General features: G+C 57.2%; 1 protein-coding gene across 4 annotated transcripts; it reads left to right on the top strand.

Moving 5' to 3' along the window:
• Positions 1–9,347: 9,347 nt before the first annotated feature.
• Positions 9,348–16,006, top strand: MRPL23 (mitochondrial ribosomal protein L23). Of its 4 annotated transcripts, none has more exons than XM_059151234.1 (5): positions 9,348–9,459; positions 11,077–11,199; positions 11,986–12,068; positions 12,635–12,708; positions 15,801–16,006. In XM_059151234.1, exons 1-5 carry the CDS (start codon positions 9,386–9,388, stop codon positions 15,972–15,974), a joined length of 528 nt encoding a protein of 175 aa, XP_059007217.1. In that variant the 5' UTR covers positions 9,348–9,385; the 3' UTR covers positions 15,975–16,006. The 4 variants fall into 4 exon arrangements, with proteins under 4 accessions (XP_059007217.1, XP_059007229.1, XP_059007222.1 ...); XM_059151239.1 differs by lacking the exon at positions 9,348–9,459 and adding an exon at positions 9,665–9,699; XM_059151252.1 differs by lacking the exon at positions 9,348–9,459 and adding an exon at positions 10,269–10,994.
• Positions 16,007–17,229: the final 1,223 nt, after the last annotated feature.

Below are 17,229 nucleotides of genomic sequence, written 5' to 3'. Positions count from 1 at the left end.
TGAGAGAGATGTTAAACGGAGATAAGATGTATAACTTCTGGAAAGGAGGAAACCGAACTACCACATTCCTCGGAGCCCCGAGAGAGTCAACGGAAGAGCTTTCAGAATAAATGAGAGAACTCAGGAAAGTAGCCAGATGCAAAATACATATTTTAAATAGACATTTTTTATTATTTTGTAGCAACGACCAGCAAGAAGATAGACTAGAACAAAAACACAGTTCTCAAACGCAACCAAACCAAACAAAGAGCATAAAATACTCAGCAATAACCCTCTTAGGAATGTCCAGGGACTGTAGGACGAGAAGGACAAAGTTTAATGAGAAACATAAAAATGAACTTTGAAAAAAACACGAGAGACAGAGAGAGAAAAACACAACTTGTTCTTGAGGAAGTTTATAAAAAATCAGTTCTTTCCCAAATCGATGTATAGGTTTGCCAGGTTTTTCAACCAAAACTCGAACAGGATTTACTTGGGAGAGAAGGGTGAGCCAGGAAGTGGGGAGGTCATTGGCAGGATGAATCTCAAATTCATAGAGGAGGAAAAATAGCCAGGGATAGCTAAGAAAAATTTCTGAAAATTAAGAGCAGATTTCTCAAGTGAAGGTATTACGGTTGATATGCGCTGAGAGCTCCTTGCAGACCCAGGGTCCGACAAAACTGCTCTTGCTTTGCCTCATGCAATGTTCGTAGTGGACCAAAGAGGCAAATATTCTTGTCACTTGCCCTCTCCAGAGGAGCCAACCGAAGCTCTGATGGGTTACACCAAGTCCCAAGGTCACGCAGCCATGAAGCGTCTACTCAACCGTAGATGGTGAATGACAACTCCACATGCTCTGCTCTGGATGGCTGTAAAATTTCTTCCAATCCTACAGTATGTATCAGCACAATAGCACGTACGCGGAAGCTTCGGAAAGCACCCCATCGGTGCAAGTGGGCTGGTAGGATACTGAATGCAGGAGGTTGAGAGAATCAGACGTGCGTGTGAAGAAGACAAGGCAATGAGACTTTCACTCCATGCCAAATACCAAAATACATGTCAGGAGAATGAGAGAGTTCGGTATGAAAAAAATTATTAAAACTAGAACTAGTGAGAAATGTTAGGTGCATGTCGATCTGGGGACATTTTTCTAAGCTCACAAGCAATGGAAGCATCAGAGAAGTCAAGGAAAAGCTCGGTAAGTTTCATGACTTGGAAATGTTGAGTTTCTATATATCAAGAAGTGTTTATCAAAAGGCAGACACCCAGTTCTAGCCAGGATGGAGTAACAGGAGCCAAATCTTTCCTCCTGTCTGAAACAACCCAAAAAGGAAAACAAAAAAATGTTTTTCAAGAGTGTGGACATTAGGCAGTGAATACCAGTGTTCCCAGGGAGACGGGAAGCAGTCAGGTTGGGTCCTACGATTGCCCAGCTTGCTTTCTTGAGAGAGTTTCCAGCCCTCGGCGCAGGAAGGAGGACCTAGGGAGTGCCCAAGGAGAGAGCGCTGGAGACATGCAGAGGCGTCCTCCAGCATTCAGCAAGGTGCAGGCACAGGTCTGGACAGAAACTGTCCGAGGCTAAGAAGAGAGCCACTGGAAAGGATTGGAGAGACCTATGCCTCCTGCTCACACCGGGGTGGGAAAAGGGTCTGTGCCCAGCAAACGGACTGGAAAAGTGAATAATTCATGAGGCATTGGGAACTCAGAAATGTCTTGTCTCAGTAAAAGGAATAATTAACCCTAGATAAATAATGGAGCCCTTGCTCCAGACCTACCTTACAAATCAGAAAGAGAAGACCGGAAAGGGCCAAACTGTGCCTGGGTGATTTAACTGCCCCTTGGAACAAAGCTCTAGAAGACTGGTAGAAGTATAAAAATACCCCACTCCCACCAAGGAAAAATTCATCATGTCTGGCATCTGATCAAAAATGATCAAACAGGCAAAGAAACAGGAGAACGTGACCCACGGGGAGGAGAAAATCCATCAAAACCAACTGTGATAAGTTAACACTGTAAACTTAAACCCCTAAAGCAACCACTAACATAAAATGAGTAGTCCCAGCTCACAAGCCAACGGAAGAGATAAAAGGGAAGAAATCAGACTTGATGAACCCAGAAGAAGGCAGAAGAGGAGGAAAGGAGGAGAAAGAATGGGCGAGGCAAATGGAAAGGGAATGACAAGATGATCGACTCACGGCCGACCACACCAGGGTGCCGAGGGTACGTTAGGCATAAGTCCAACTAGGAGGCAGAGGCGGAGATGGTCAGAATGGATTTAAAAAGCAAGACCTCACTCTGTGCTACCTACAAGAAATGCATTTTATTTTATTTCAGTTTTATTTTAATTCAATCAATTAGCATCTAGTGTGTTGTTCGTTTCAAAGATGGAGGTCAGTGATGCATCAGTTGCATATCCTACCCGGTGCTCATTCCATCACGTGCCCTCCTTAATGCCCACCCCCAGTTACCCCAGCCCCCCTCCACAACCCCCTCCAGCAGTCCTCAGTTGGAAGAAACTCGTTTTAACAAACAAACACACCAACTGGTTATAAGGAATGACAGAGTTACATGAAGCCACAACCAAGAGAACCGAAAGGAGGTGGACAAATCCTTGATCTTGGTCAAAGATTTCAACACCCTCTCTAGATAATTAATCAGACAAGCAAGCACAAAATCAGCAAGGACATAGAAGACTTGAACAATACTACCAACCAACTTGACTTGCTTGACATTTATAGAACGCTCCTCTCAAATACACATCATTGACCAGTGCAGACTACGTTCTGGGCCATAAAACAGAACTTAATTAGTTGAGAAGGATTCAAGTCACATAAATTATATTCTTTGGACATAGTGGCATTAAGCTAGAAATTAATAACAGAAAGATCCTTGGAAAATTCTCAAATGTTTGGAATCTAAATAACACACTACTACATAATTCATGAGTCAAAGGAAAATAAAAAAGGCAATTAGGAAGTGTTGTCAACTGAATGAAAATGAAAATGCAGCTTAAGGGAACTCATGGAATGCCATTAAAGCAGTCCTGAGGGCCATATTTATACCACCACATGACTGTCATAGAAAGTAAGAAAGGTCTTGAGTCAATGACCTCAGCCCCCACCTCCAGGAAAGTTGAAAAATAAATGCAAATGAAACCCAAAGTAAGCATCAGAAAGGAAATAACAGAGATCAAATGAAAGTCAATGAAATAGAAAACAGAAAAAAATAGAAAGAACTCTTCAAAGATCAAATCAAAACTTGGTTTTTTGAGAACATCTATAAAAATTGACAAAACCAATCAATTTAATTAGGAACGAGAGAGAGAGAACGGGAAGTATCAAAATCAGGAGTGGGGAAGGTGACATCACTACAGTTTGAACAGATGTTAAAAGATAAAAGAATAACAAGGAAATATTATGAGCAACTTCACGTCTATCAATCTGATAGGTTAGAGGATGTGGACACGTTTCTTGAGATCAAATCTGACTCAAGAAGAAGCAGACGACCCAAGGAGCCTGGCAGCTAAAGCCTTTCCTACAAGGAAAGTTGGCTTTGCTCTTGGATTCTACCAAACATTTAAGGAAGGAACAATAGCAGTTACGTACAAGTTCTTTAAAAAAAAATTGAGGAGGAAGGAAGATTTTCCAACTCATTCTATGATGCCGGCATTCTCCTGATACTAAAACCAAAGACAATACAAGAAAACTACAGACAGCTACCCCCCACCAACACCAACGCAAAAACAAAATTTCAGCAGGTGGAAATCAGCAATGTATGAAATGGATTATATACCAAGTGTGGTTTATCCTAGGAGGGTCGGGTTTGTATAACGTTCGAAGATCAATCAGAGTAATTCACCATTATTTTAACAAACTAAAAAAGAAAAGTTGTAAGGCCATCCCAATAGGTGCAGAGGAAACATTGGACAAAATTCCACATCCATTCCTGATTTTAAAGAGAGCGAGAGAGAGAATTTCTTAGCGAACCAGGAATAGAGGGCACTCCCTCAACCTAACGCCCGCCGTCAAATGGTGAAAGACAAAGTTTTCTTGCTAAAGGCCAGACAAGGATGTCTACTCACCCCTTCCTTTTCCCATTGTATCGGAGGTTCTTGCCGGTGCAATTTGGCAAGAAAAAGTCACACAAGCTGTAGAGGAGAAAGGAAAACTGCTTTCTGCACAGACAACTGGATCATCTAGTCCAGTGGAATCTACAGGAAAAGCTACAAGAACTAACAAGGGAGTTTATCAAGGTTTCGGGGCACAAGGTCACCCTACAAAGTCAGTTATACTTCTGCCAAATAGCAATGAGTGATCAGACACTGACATTTAAAAAAACACCGCTTCCTAGTAGTATCAAGAAATAGGGGGAAATGAGACATAGGGTATGGAAGAGCTACATCTTGAAACTACGAAACGGTGCTGAGAAGTTAAAGACCTGGATGAAGACAGGGATGAGTGGTCTCCACGGACCGGAGGCGGGTTCAACACTGTTAAGACGCCAGGTCTCCTTAAGTCTCCCCGTGGATCTAATGCAGTCCCAGCCAAAGCCCAGCAGGTTTTTTATGCAGAAATTTATAAGGCTTTTCTACAATTCATATGGAAATGCAAAGGACCCACACTAACCAAAACAACCCTGAAAAAGCATGAAATCGGGCTAACATTCTGAGAATTAGGATCAGTCTAGAGTAACCAAAACGGTACTAGTGGTGTAAAGATCTTCAAATAGATTGGGAAAATAAAATAGACCCATACATATGCAGAAATAATAGCTCTCCCAATAAATCATGCTAAAATAGGTGGATATCCACCTACAAGAAGGAAGAAAGAGGAGGAACAGGAGGGTTATTTGAATACAAAATTAACTCCAAATGGAGTGTAGACCTAAATAACTATAAAAACATAGGGAAAATCGTAATGAATGTGGATCGGCAAAGATTTCCCAGATATAACACCAAACCCAATCCCCCGCCGCACCAAGAAAGACTGGCTGAAGTTCATCAAAAATGTTTAAAATTTGCTCTTCAAATTTTATTGTATTTCACTGTGAAGAGAAGGAAAACCTAGGACACCAGCTGGGAGAAAACCTTAGCAAAACACGTTTCATAAAGGGCTGATCCAGAAAACAGAAAGAACCCTCACAACTCAATAATAAGAAAGCAGATAACCCAGCTTTTAAAAATGGGCCAAAGATCAGAACGGGCAGCTCACGAAACAAGACAGATGAATGGCGAGGAGGCCGTGACTAGAGGCACAGCTCTGTCACTGTGCGAATGCAAGATAACATCACAGGATACCACTCCATAAGAATGGCTGAAACTGTAAAACCCTTTAAACATAACAAACGCTGGGCAGAATGGGGAAGGGCCTCACATCACTGGTGGAAACGTTGAACCATACACTCGGCAGTATCTGTTTTCTCAGAAAGTTACACATACACCTGCCATGTGATGTGGTCATTACATCCAGGCATTTCCCCACGAGAAAAGGAAATGTTTGTCCTCACAAAGACTTTCACATGAATGTGAATGGCAGCTTTATTTTTAATCGTCAAAAACTGGAAACAGCCCAGATGCCCATCAGCAGATGAATGCGTAAATGAATTGGGGCCCATCCATACCATGGAGGTCAGAAGGAATGCAGGGCTGAGGCATGCAAAGGCATGGATGAGTCCCAAAATAGTTATGCTGGGAGAAAGAAACCAGACAGGGAAGAGGGCAAGCTACATGCTTCCATTTCTAGAAAACTCCCGAAAATGCAAGCTAACCAGGTCATTGGTTGCTTGATGGGGCATGGGGAGAGGCAGAGGGAGAGATGAGAGAAGGGGTTACAGGGATCCAACGATGCTTTTGGGGGTGATGGTCTCCCTGACACAGGCACGGAGCAGGTGTGGGGACTCCTGGGGAGGGAACCGCACCCTCCCTCCAGAAACCTTCTCAAGCCCATTCCCACCCACAGTTCCTATCCTCAGGGGAGTCCTTCCATGAAAATGGGGTGGCAAGGAATGAGGTGGCCTTCACTCAGGTGATGAGGGGGCTCTGAGGGCCAAGGGCTTCCATGTGCCACCACCGGGCCTTTGCACATGCTGCCCCCTCCCACCTCCTGCTACTCTTCCCCGCACGCATCTCCCAAGAGCATCTGATGTATCTCGCTGGTTTACTTGGGTGCCCTTTGTCTCACTTGGGGGACATGACCACAAAGGCAAGGACTTTATTGCTTTTGTGCAGTGCTGTGTCACCAACTCCTGGTAGGTTCCCGGACAATATGGGTACAATAAATAAGTGAGTGTGTGAATGAGTGAGTGCACACGCAGAGGCCTCTCTGCGACCTCCTCCCCTCTTGGTGTGTAGCCTGAGGTCACCTCCAAGCTCACCTTTCCCTCCTGCCCAGGGTCTCCCACTGCTGTCTGAAAGGACCCCCAGCTCCCCAGCCCGGCCTGGGAGGCTCAGCATATAAGCCGGCCTCACAGGGTGGCTCCTGCCTGGCCCCACTCCTTATCTGCCCACGGGGGGGCTCCGCCTCCCCTGGGCCAGCTCCCATCACTCCTGAGGCTTCCCTGGCACCAGCACATGGCGGGGGGGGGCAGGTGGGGGTGTCAGATGTTGGCCAATGAACACGCACGTGAAGATCAAAGAAGTACATTCCTGCACGCCTGTCACTACAGCCAACATCCAAAACGCTGACACCACGAAATGCTGGTAGGAATAAGGAGCAGCGGGAATGCGCTCTCAGCACCGGTGGGGACGCGGGACAGGGCAGCACCTCTGGAAGCCAGCTGGGCATTTCCTTGCAAAACTAAACGCACTCTTCCATACGATCTAGCAGGGGTGCTCCTTAGTGTGTCTCCAAAGGAGTCGAAAATTCCTGTCCTCCCAAATGGCTGCACACAGCTGTCTGGAGCAGCTTTACTCGGAATTGGCAGAACCTGGAAGGAGCAAAGCGGGCCTTCGGCAGGTGGACGGACGAATGGTGACCCACCCACACAAGGACGTATTATCAGTACTAAAAAGAAATGTGCTGTCGAGCCATGAAAAGACATGGAGGAGCCTTAATCGGATCTTACGGAGTGAAAGAAACCCAAGAGAAAAGGCAAGGCCCTGGGAGATTCCAGGGAAAGGACAGGCGATGGCGATGGCGGAAGCAGAGGGATCAGTGGTTGCTGGGGGCTGAGGGCGGTGAGCAGGAGGAGCACAGGGGATTAGGGCCGTGAAACTGCTCCGCATGAGCCCATGATAGTGGATTCATGTCCTTATACTTTCCTCTAAACTCACAGACCATCCAACGCAAGAGTGAATCCCAAGGTCAATGGTAGACCTCAGTCAGTAACAATGTCTCAGTTTCGGCCCATCGATTGTAACAAAGAGACCAGCCAGCGCAGGCTGTTAACAGTAGGGAAGCGGGTGGGGAGACACTAGAATTTCCTGGTACTTTGTGTGCAATTTTTCTGTAACCCTGAAAATGCTCTAAAAACAATGTCTACTAAAAACAAGTGAAAACAAACCAATAAAAAGTTATCAGAGCATGGATCTGATGAGACCGGGGAGGGAGGAAGACAGAAGGGCTCTCCGGTGCCCCCTGCGCGGGCAGCAGCCTCCGCTTAGAAACCCCAGGCCTGCTGGGGAGGAGCCCCGTGCGCAGAGAATCAGAGGGGTGGGGGCCGAGGGTCGAGGGCACGGTGGAGACCCCATCCCTGCCCGCACCCTCCGTGAGGACCTCAGCTCCCTATTCAGACGTGACCCCTCTCCTTGGGGCAGCAGCCCTCCTCAACCCACGCCGAGTCCACTGACCGCTGTCCGCCGCTGAGCCTCACCCAACTCGGAGTCCAGCATCCAGCCACACCTCCAAAGGCCCTTCCCAAACAATGACACGCCTGGGAGGTCAAACAGCGCTTCCTAAAAAGAAGCCTCCTGGCCCCGGGGACCCCCATAATCCAGCTCCCTCACTCTCCCTGCCGCTCAGCGTGCTTCCTCTCCACTGACTTCTTCCCACACAGGGCCTGGGGGCCTGCCCTTCTGCCTTCTCCGGGCCTCCCCCAGCAGGCAGGCCGCCCCCGCTGTGGCAGCAAACCCGTCCCCAGTGCCTGCCCCTCATCTTCAGTATCTGCATTCCAGGGGAACCCACTTATGCCAAACACAGGGAGAAGGAGGGCGCTCCGGCCCCTCTCCACGACCCAGGCTGTCCATTTCTCAGCCTGGGGCAGCCATCAGCTTCAGCCTCCCTGCTGCCTTCCGCACCATCCACCCCGACCCTAGAGGTGAGACCCTTTCCCTAATTCCTAGGGGTCCATTCTCTCCCTGAAGATTGCCTGACACCCCCCTCATGTCCTCCTGGCTCTGAAGAGCATTGAAGTTGCTGTTGGTGCCGAGTCAACAGGCCACTGTGGTGGGGGAGAGGCAGCTAAGGGGATGGAGGAACGGCCAGAAGCCATGATGCACAGGAGACAGGTCAAGCGTGGGGCCTCGGGCTGGAGGAGGAGGCTGCAACCTGGCCCTCCCCAAAGGTCTTCATGCAGGTTGGGAGGAGGGGGCATGAGGTCCCAGATGTGCCCTACAGAGCGGGCGTCCCCTGAGTAACGGCTGTACGGGAAGCTGTACGGCAAAGGGGACCCAGGGGTGGGAAGAGGGGCCCAGGGCTGCCTGGAAGCGCTGTGAGGGGCCTTGGAGCCCCAGATCAGGGAAGGGATAAAGCCACCCTGGCCAGGTGGAGAGACGGACCTCACATGAGGGCCACGCACCCACCCCTTTCCCACTTTCCCTCCCCCCACCTCTGCCAGCAGCTGGAAGACTGGCTGCCCACGGTCTACAGTTCCTGCGGGCGCCAGGGCATGGCCTATGGGGTAGTGTGGGGTGCAGAAGGGTGTGGCGGGGGACATGCGGGACTAAGAGGATGCTGCGGGGCGTGGGCGGGGTGTGAGGGGCAGAGAGCGGGAAGGCGAGGTACCGGGGCGAAATGGGTTCTAGACGCTCAAGGGTGTGCGGGACTTGGGAGAGACGCCGGGGGCCTCTGGGCTCTTACAGGGATGCAGGTCAGCGGTGCCGCTCACATGGGCAGGCCAGGTAGGGGCCAGGTGCGTGGGGCAGGGACAGTGGGTGGGGCAAGAGCAGGGGGTAGGGACGTGGGTCGGGGGCGAAGAGACAGGAAGGTGGGGCAGAATGAGACAGGTGCAGTGAGTGCGGCAGGTGCGGTGGGCGGGGCGGTGGGCGAGGCAGTGGGCGGGGCGGTGGGGCAGGTGCGCGGGGCGGGGCCGAGGCAATAGGCGGGGAGCGGTGGGAGGATCGTGGGCGGAGCGATGCAGTGGGCGTGGCCAGTTAACGGGGCGGGGCGGAGGGGCAGGTGCGCGGGGCGGGGCCGGGGCGGGGCCGTGGGCGGGGCGCCGCGGCCCCTCCCGGAAGCCAGGGGGCGCTGTGATGGGTCCACGCAGGCCATGCGCGCCCCTCCTTCCGTCCGCGGCCCGGAATCCGGCGATGGCGCGGAACGTGCTGTGAGTGGCGGGGGGCGCGGGCCCGGGGGGCGGGGGGGCGGGGCCGGTCGGGGGTCTGCGGACGCGGCGCCCACGTGGGGCGCACGCGAGGGAGGGTCGCCCCGCCCGCGTCGCCGGGACCCCCGCAGCCCCCGCAGCCCCCGCAGCCCCCGCAGCGCAGGCGACGCACCGGCTCCCGGCGAGCGGACCGGCCGAGAGCGAACGAGCGCCGCCTGCACGCATGCGCGTTGGCCTGGCGGGGTGGGGGGTGCGCCGGCAGGTGTCGAGGGCGGGCGCGGGCCGGGGAGCAGGCGGGGCGGCGGGCTTGGCCGCGGGGCGGCGTGTCCACGCGGCGGCCGGGGCGGCTCGGGAGGGGCGCGGGGGAGTCACCCTCGGGGCCCCGGGGAGGTAGGGCCGGCGGCAGCCCGCCAGGGCGCGGTGCTTGGAGCAGGCCGGGGCAGTCGGGAGCTGCCCTTGAGCGGGGTCGGGCTTGGGGAATCGGCGGGAGGGGCCGGCGGGCCGAGGGGCAGGGGGGCCCCCGGCGGTGCGGGCCGTGCGTGGAGGGCCCGGAGGAGGAGGCCTTGGACGCCAGGGGAGAGTCCTGACCTGCCGGCCCTAGGCCCCTGACCTCTGACCCTCACCTGGGCGTCCCTCCAGCCCCAGGCGGGGTCTGAGCCCCCGCGTCCTTACCCGCACAGCTGCCCCAGGGCTGCCCTTGTCCCCCTGCAGTGCTACAGCTGGTCAGCAGGGGGAATAAGTGAGCCCTTGGGTGGCCGGCCTTGGCCCTAACTCCAGTGGAGGGTACAACGAAGCAGGCCTCTTGTTCCGCGGGCGGCCTTCCTCAGCGGTCCTTCCAGCCTCCCCCAGTGCCCACCCTGCTGGGCAGCTGCCACGTGGCGACACGGTCACGGGCAGATGGCATGTGACCAGTCCGTCCTACAGGTGCCCTGGCCTCCCAGAGCCCCCGCACTGCCCACAGGCCCCAGGTGCCTGCTGGGCCCTGAGGCTCACTGCTCCTCTCGCCCCCCGGCCCTCCTCATCCTCACCCGCTCAGAATTTGGTCTCCCTGAGCCTCCCTTTCAGGGTGCCACAGGCAGGGCTGCAGAGTGGCCCCAGGCTTACCCGTGAGACCCGCAATGGCGCCGGGTCCCTGCATGCCCCACCCCCCAGGCCCGGCCCCTGCACACCGAAGGCGCCCTCCTCCCCTGGCTGTGGTCGTGGGCGGTGAGCTTTCAGTGCTCTCCAGCGGCCTCTGCTCGTTCTGGGTGGGGGAGTGGGTTAGCAGGGCCTGGTGATGGGTGCTTCTCCCCACCACGCAGAGTCTGTGCAAGTGACGCCCGCCCCTGCTGCGGGGTGAACCGGGGCTGTGGCCCCACGGCAGGCCAATCGCTTGAGGCACTAGACAAGTCCTTTCCTAAGGGCCGCAGCCCACACACGTTGGTGGGTACACGAGTCTTGGGGCCCACGCTGGGCCAAACCGTGCAGTGAACCAAGGGGACCCTGGGGCGCTGGCCTGGGGAGAACTGCTCCCTTGGCTTCCTGCTGCTGCTGCTGCAGTGGGTAATCGAGCCGTGGTCCGCCAGGGGCGCCCCGGGGTCCTGTGTTCTGTGTCTGACATGAACGCATCCCCCCCCCCAGGTACCCTCTATACCAGCTGGGTAACCCCCAGCTCCGCATCTTCCGAACAAACTTCTTCATTCGGCTGGTGCGGCCCGGCACGGCCCAGCCCGAGGACACCGTGCAGTTCCGGATCCCCATGGAGTAAGCCCCTGAGGAATGCAGGCCGGGGAGTGTCCCCTCGTTCTGCAGGGGTCACAGAACCTGGCTCTTTTGTGGGGCTTCTCCCCGCTGTGGAAACACCACAGGCAGCCCTCTGAGCTGCTCTGCAAATATTGACCGAGGGCTTGCTGTTTGCAGAGCCTCGGGTGAGGCCAGGCTGCCCCCCATGCCCTCCCATCCCCCAACGACTGCCCCTCCCCCCCGCGAGGCGAAGCCCCATGGAGGCCCCACACTTCTTTGCCTCCGCACTTGAACTGCATGGAGCTCCGCGCTGTTCCCAGGCGCCTGGCCCCAGGCTCTCCGAGCTGTTTACTGCAGCTTCCAAAAACCTAGTTTTCCTGGTGGTTCCCTTACCGAGGCCCCCAGCGCCAGAGGGACACACAACCCTGTCCCCAGACTGCAGGGCCCTGCTGCAGAGCCTCAGGGTGTGACTGTCCCAGGGCAAGGGGCTGGGGGTGGCTGGGCAGGGCCATTTTCGGTGGAAGGAGGAGGGGGCCTCGCCCACCAACTTTTAGGGAAGGCCCGGTGGGATAGCAGCTGTGCATGAGACTGGCCCTGGAGGGCTGGGCTCCTGGCAGTGGGGGGCACCCCCACACTGACCCTTCCCTAGGGAGAGCTCTGCCCGGGAGCCTGGCCCCCAGTGAGCATGAGCTCCCTGCGGCCTCCCCCTACTTGTGTGCGGGGGAAGGGAGAGACCGCGGGTGGGTCACGTGGCTGCTGTTCATCTCAGCCTGGCTGGGACTTGCTTTTCTTCCATCTCTACCCCAGGATGACCAGGGTGGACCTCCGGAATTACCTCGAGCGTATCTACAACGTGCCTGTGGCCGCCGTGCGGACAAGGGTGCAGCATGGTGCGTGCCAGGCCCCTGCTGCCCTCGGTGGGGGTGGGCGAGCCCAGGAAGCCTCATGCCAGCCTCTGCGGGGTGCCGGTTCTTGCCCCGGAACCGAGGTGCTCGGGGTTGCGGTGGCTTCCCGGGCCCACACTGCCAATGGAGCAGAGCCGGGGCTGGAGCTCGGGTAGGCAGCCCCGCTCTTGCTCTGGGCTCTGCCCTCGGCTGCCTCGGAAGCAGGGTCAGCAGAGCGCTTTCTTCTTGGTTCCCTGACCCCCTTGTTCTTCTATCCTGGGCCCCGACCCCCCACTGCACCCTGAGTTGTAGGGTCACTGTGCTGACAAATGGGAGAAGGGGTCTCCTGATTTCTTCTAGACCCATTCGGGAGCGGAGACGCACAGTGGCGACGCCGTCTCCTCACGCCCACTCTGGACCCACAAACCGGTCACGTTCGGGTGCGACCCATTGCCCTCTGTGGGAGACCAAGTCTGACGTGTTTGCCTCTTTCTAGAAAGTGGGTTTCTGGATGAGTTGGACTGAAGGTCTCGTGCTCGTAGTACAGTGTGTTGTGCCCCCCCCCCCCACAGGTTCTAACAGGAAGAGGGACCACAGGAACGTCAGGGTGAAGAGACCAGACTACAAGGTGGCCTATGTGCAGCTGGTGAGTGGGCTTCGGGCAGAGGCCCAAGTGCTGGGCGTGACTTACCACCACCGTGACCTTGGTACGGGGGGCGGGGTGGGGGATGTGTTTGTGCAGCGGCCCCCGCCTGGGGCCCAGGGAAGCCCTGAGAGGCAGGAGCTCAAGGCCTGTGGCGGGCGCGGGGCAGAGCCTGCACTTAGTCCTAATCCCAGCGAAGCCCCAGGTGGAGCTGGGGCTCAGAGCACAGTCCGTCCCTGGGAGGAGAGGATGCAGGCCCGCTCTGTCGTGCCTTTGGACTTTGAATGTGCTTTGGGCTTGGGCAGGCCCACTCATGCCCAGGGGTCTGGGCTTACATGGAAACCAAAGCTCCTGGCTCTGGAGAGCGTGTCCTCAGAGGGACAGGGCCCTGGAGGACAGGGGCGGGGGAGGCAGTTGATGGCTTGGATCTTAGAGCTGGACCCGTTGCAGGTGCCCCGGGGTCCTGGCTGAACCCCCTTCCCTTTGGGCTGAGCTGTATGGCTCCAGCACATTCTGCCAGGTTCTCTTGACCGTGTCTCCTGCCTGTCCTGGGGCATGGGGAGAGGGTCCACTGCCCATCTCCGTCTAGGGGAAGAGGCAGACCCACAGCCCCAGAGCCCCCTGCTTAGACTCCACCCTTCCCACGGGGACCCCAGACGAGCTTGGGCAGATGAGCCCTCCCGGAGATGGCCTGTCCCCCACCACCTGTGTGCAAACCTGCCAGGGTCGGCCCTGCAACCAGGGTGCATTCGCTGCCCCCACTGCTTGAAACCCCCCAGTGAGGGGGTGGCTTCTAGATTCTTCCATACCGGTGTTGACTGCCCCCGCTGAGCCTGCAGCAGGAGGCGGCCGCCCGTGGCCGCTAGATGGCAGTAGCGCTATTGTGCAAACCTCGCCTGGGCGGCCGCTAGTCAGGAGGGTCAGCGTGGCAGCTTCTCTGAGAAACAGTCACAGTTGTTGTTCTAAACAGGGGCCCGTGTAATTATTTGGCCTGATATTTGCCGTGCTTAAAAGCAGCCAACCCAGGTGGAGAGAGCTCCCGTTGGCCATATAAAGGCGCCTGTGTCCTGAGTGTGAGATCAGGCCATCTGTCTCTGTCACGCGTGCGGGCAGACACCCCCCTCACGGGCACTCGCCACCCAGCCCTCCGCGGGCCAGCGACGGTTACAAGTGGCTTCTGAGTCCGCCGAGCCCTCGCATTCTTCCCCGGGCCCCACCGCAGCCCGCTCCGACCCCGCGGCCCAGCTGCCACGGGGCGCGCCTCTTTTCCCACATGAAGCCGGGCAGCGTGGCCGGGGGCAGGGACCCCACTGGGCAGGAGTCCTGCCGGCCCACAGCGACAGTTCGTCGTGGGCCCCCTGCCCCCAAGTCCTGCATGCCCCGGCCCGGCCTGCAGACCAGCAGGAAGCTCAGGCCCTTGCCCCCCGAAGGGGTCCCTTCTCTGCCCCCTGCTGCCGGGGCCGACCTCTCCCAGCGTGTCCCCGTGGGCCCCGCTCTGGGGCTTCTAAAAACAGAGCTAATTGTAAAGCACACAGAGGGTCAATCGCGAACACAAATTAAGTTTCCGAATCTATTTTGAGTTGACTGCTGCGGAAGAGCCCGTCCGGCGGGGCGGGGGCCCCATGTTTCCCCCCGACAACCTGATACACATCTCTGCGGGCCTGCGTCCCCCCTCCACAGCCCTCCGCACGTCAGCGGCCAGCCAAAGCCCTCTGGGGCCCAGGCGGTGGCCCGGGGGGCGCTTGGGAGCGCCGGCCCAGGGCCGGTTCCCACACTGCTCCTTCCCCGGCCTGTTCTGCTGACCAACTCTGCGCCGTGAAGGGGGGTTGAGGGTTCTCGTTGGAAAAGCACAAGGTGATGGTCCCCAGAGAGGGACGCGCGCAAGTGGCCCTGGTCTCTGGTGAGAAAGGAAGAATCCTCGCCGGCTCCGTGTTCCCAGAACTCTTGCAAACCGGCATCTCGGTGCTTATATTTTAAAATGTCGTTTTGGGTCCCCCCCCTCAGAAAACCAGCAAAATCACCTCGATGTGTTAAACATAAATCCCTGTTCTGGGCAGTCAGCCTGCGTGGAAACTGCCGCCCTTCGGTGTTTTACAAAGAAAGAAAGTGCCCTGTTGAGCGGGTGAGCTCGTCCTGCCCCCGGCCGGCTACCAGGGCCCGCGGCCCCGCTGTCTACACTCGGGCCCGCACGCCGCGCCATGCGACCAGAATTTATAAACCTTCCCTTCTCGGGTGGGGCGTGGGGGCTGTTTCAGATCATACTTGGCTGCCTGCCCAAAGCCAAATTTCTTTACAAAACAAGGGTCTCCAAGAACCAGTGCACTTTACTGATTTTACTTATTAAAATTTTCCAGATACAGATGCTGTCCTCCATGCTTTTTTGCCCGTCTGGAAACAGACAGCGCTGCCCTGGTGTGCGCCCCCCTCACTCCCCCACCCCCATGCCCTGATCTTGGGGGGCCGCTCGTGAGCCGAGGCGAGCTGAAAGGCACCTCACTGTGGCTGGGGTCCCCCCTCCGCGCCCGCAAGGGCCGGTGCCCTGCACACGTGCTGGGGGTCTGGGCTGGGGCTTGGCCGACGCTGGCACATTCTGAACTTTTAGTGAAAGACGTAAAACCAGTTAATTTGCAAAGCCGGTCTTGATTTATAGACTGCTGCATATGTACATTTCTTTGTACGTTATATGCGTTTTATTTGCCGAGCTCCGAGCCAGGAGGAGGGGTAGGCTTTAATGTGGGTAAAGGCCTGTAGGTATTTTGGATGGAAAAAGTCTCAGCGCGGCACCAGACGTGACTCGTGCCGTGTTTTCCTGTGCCTCACTCCTGCCCCCCGGTCCGACCGGGCTGCCCCCACGCCCGTGAATGGGCGCTTTGCTGGGCTGCTTTTAACGAGGCCTCCGCCTCCGCAGACACCCCTCCATAAAGAGATAATGCCGATGAAAAGGGGGCAGTGTCCAGTGGCCGGCCGACATGTTCGCGCTCCACACGGGGACAGTGCCCCGGACTTGCGGCCGCGTGGCCATCTCCGGGGGCTTGGGGCAGGAGGGTCCCGGGGCCAGTGTGGTGTCCAAGCCCAAGTACTTGTCTCCCCGGCAGGCCCACGGACAGACCTTCACGTTCCCCGACCTGTTTCCCGAGAAAAAGCAGAGCCCCGACGGCAGCCCCAGCGGTGGCGACATCCAGGACAAGCTCCTAGAGGAGCAGCGGCAGCGGCAGCAGCAGAGCCAGGATCCCCGGCGCGGCGGCGTGCCCGGCTGGTTCGGCCTGTGACGGCCGCAGTAAAATCCCACGTGTGGAGCAAAGCCCCAGGCTCTGTGTCCTCTGTCCAGCGCCCCCCGCACACAGGGCACCGGCCTGCAGGACACGGTCCGGCCCTGGGAGCCTCAGGGGGGGAGGGGCGGGGCTGGGGCCCAAACGGGGTCTTCGTGAGGCAGGTTGTGCGGGCAGCTTGTCAGGAGGGGCAGGGCGAGCGCCACCGGCCGGGAGCCGGTCCCGTTGAGGGACGGGGGGCACCGCCAGTGGCTCTTGAGCACCGAGGGGTCTAAGGCAGGACCCAGAGGAAGCCGTGTTCAGCAGACCAACCTAACAGGAGGCGGGAAACGGGGGGGAGAGGTGGAAAGGCCCACCGGCTGGAAGGCCCCGGGGCCAGGACAGCCCGGGCAGTGCCGTCGGCACCCTGGGTGGACAGTCTAGAAGGACCCGCAGGCATGCGTTGAGGGGCTGCGGCTGGGAGATGTGCCAGCGGCCAAGCTGGCCAGTGGCTCTGTGTGCCACAGGCCCCTGTGGTTGTGCTCCGTGAGTCCTGGGTGCTGTGCGCTGAGCACGGTGGTGGGAACAGGCCGCCCGAACTGGGACTGCCGGCGTGAGTGTGCCTGTGGGCAGGCTTCATGCAGCCCGGCTGGGCCTAGGGACTTGGGAGCAAACCAGAAAGCACCGGCGTACTGAGCCTGGTGGGCCACACGGCCCCTGAGCTAGGACGCGGTTGCCCCCAGCCCCCGGGAGCCACATCCTCTGGTGCCGCTATGACCCGAGGAGAGCCCTGCTGCTTCCCTCCTCGGGGGGCCTTGCAGGGGCAGCAGGAAGTGGGGGCTGGCTCCGCAACCCCCCTCTGCCCTGAGGGACACCCAGACCGGGGACGGCCGCGTCACGTGGGCCTCACGGCTCCCTCCACTTGGAGGGTGAAGGTCCGGGCCAACGCCGCCTTTCAGCGTTGATTTAAAGTGATGGGGAAGGTCCGGAAGGCGCCCGGAGAGCAGAGTCAACGGTATTCTCCTTAGAGAAATAATTCATGGGGCCCCACAGCCCCGCGGACCCCAACTCAAGGCTCGGGGAGGAATCCCATCGCTCATCTGAGCACGTCCGGCGCAGGCCGCCGCGCACACCCGCACACGGCCCAGCGCCTCCGCCAGCTGTTCTCCCCATGGGCGCCCCGCTCTGCAGCCTCCCAGAGACCCCCGTGTCCCCCCACCCGCTCCAGCCCCAGAGGCACAGTCATCTTTCTGCGGGGGGAGGAGGAAGGGCCGGA

The sequence above is a fragment of the Mustela lutreola genome, chromosome 1 (genome assembly GCF_030435805.1).
Source record: "Mustela lutreola isolate mMusLut2 chromosome 1, mMusLut2.pri, whole genome shotgun sequence".
Taxonomy (NCBI): Eukaryota; Metazoa; Chordata; class Mammalia; order Carnivora; family Mustelidae; genus Mustela; species Mustela lutreola.
The sequence above is the reverse complement of the archived record's forward strand: the minus strand, read 5'-3'. Positions and strand labels throughout refer to the sequence as shown.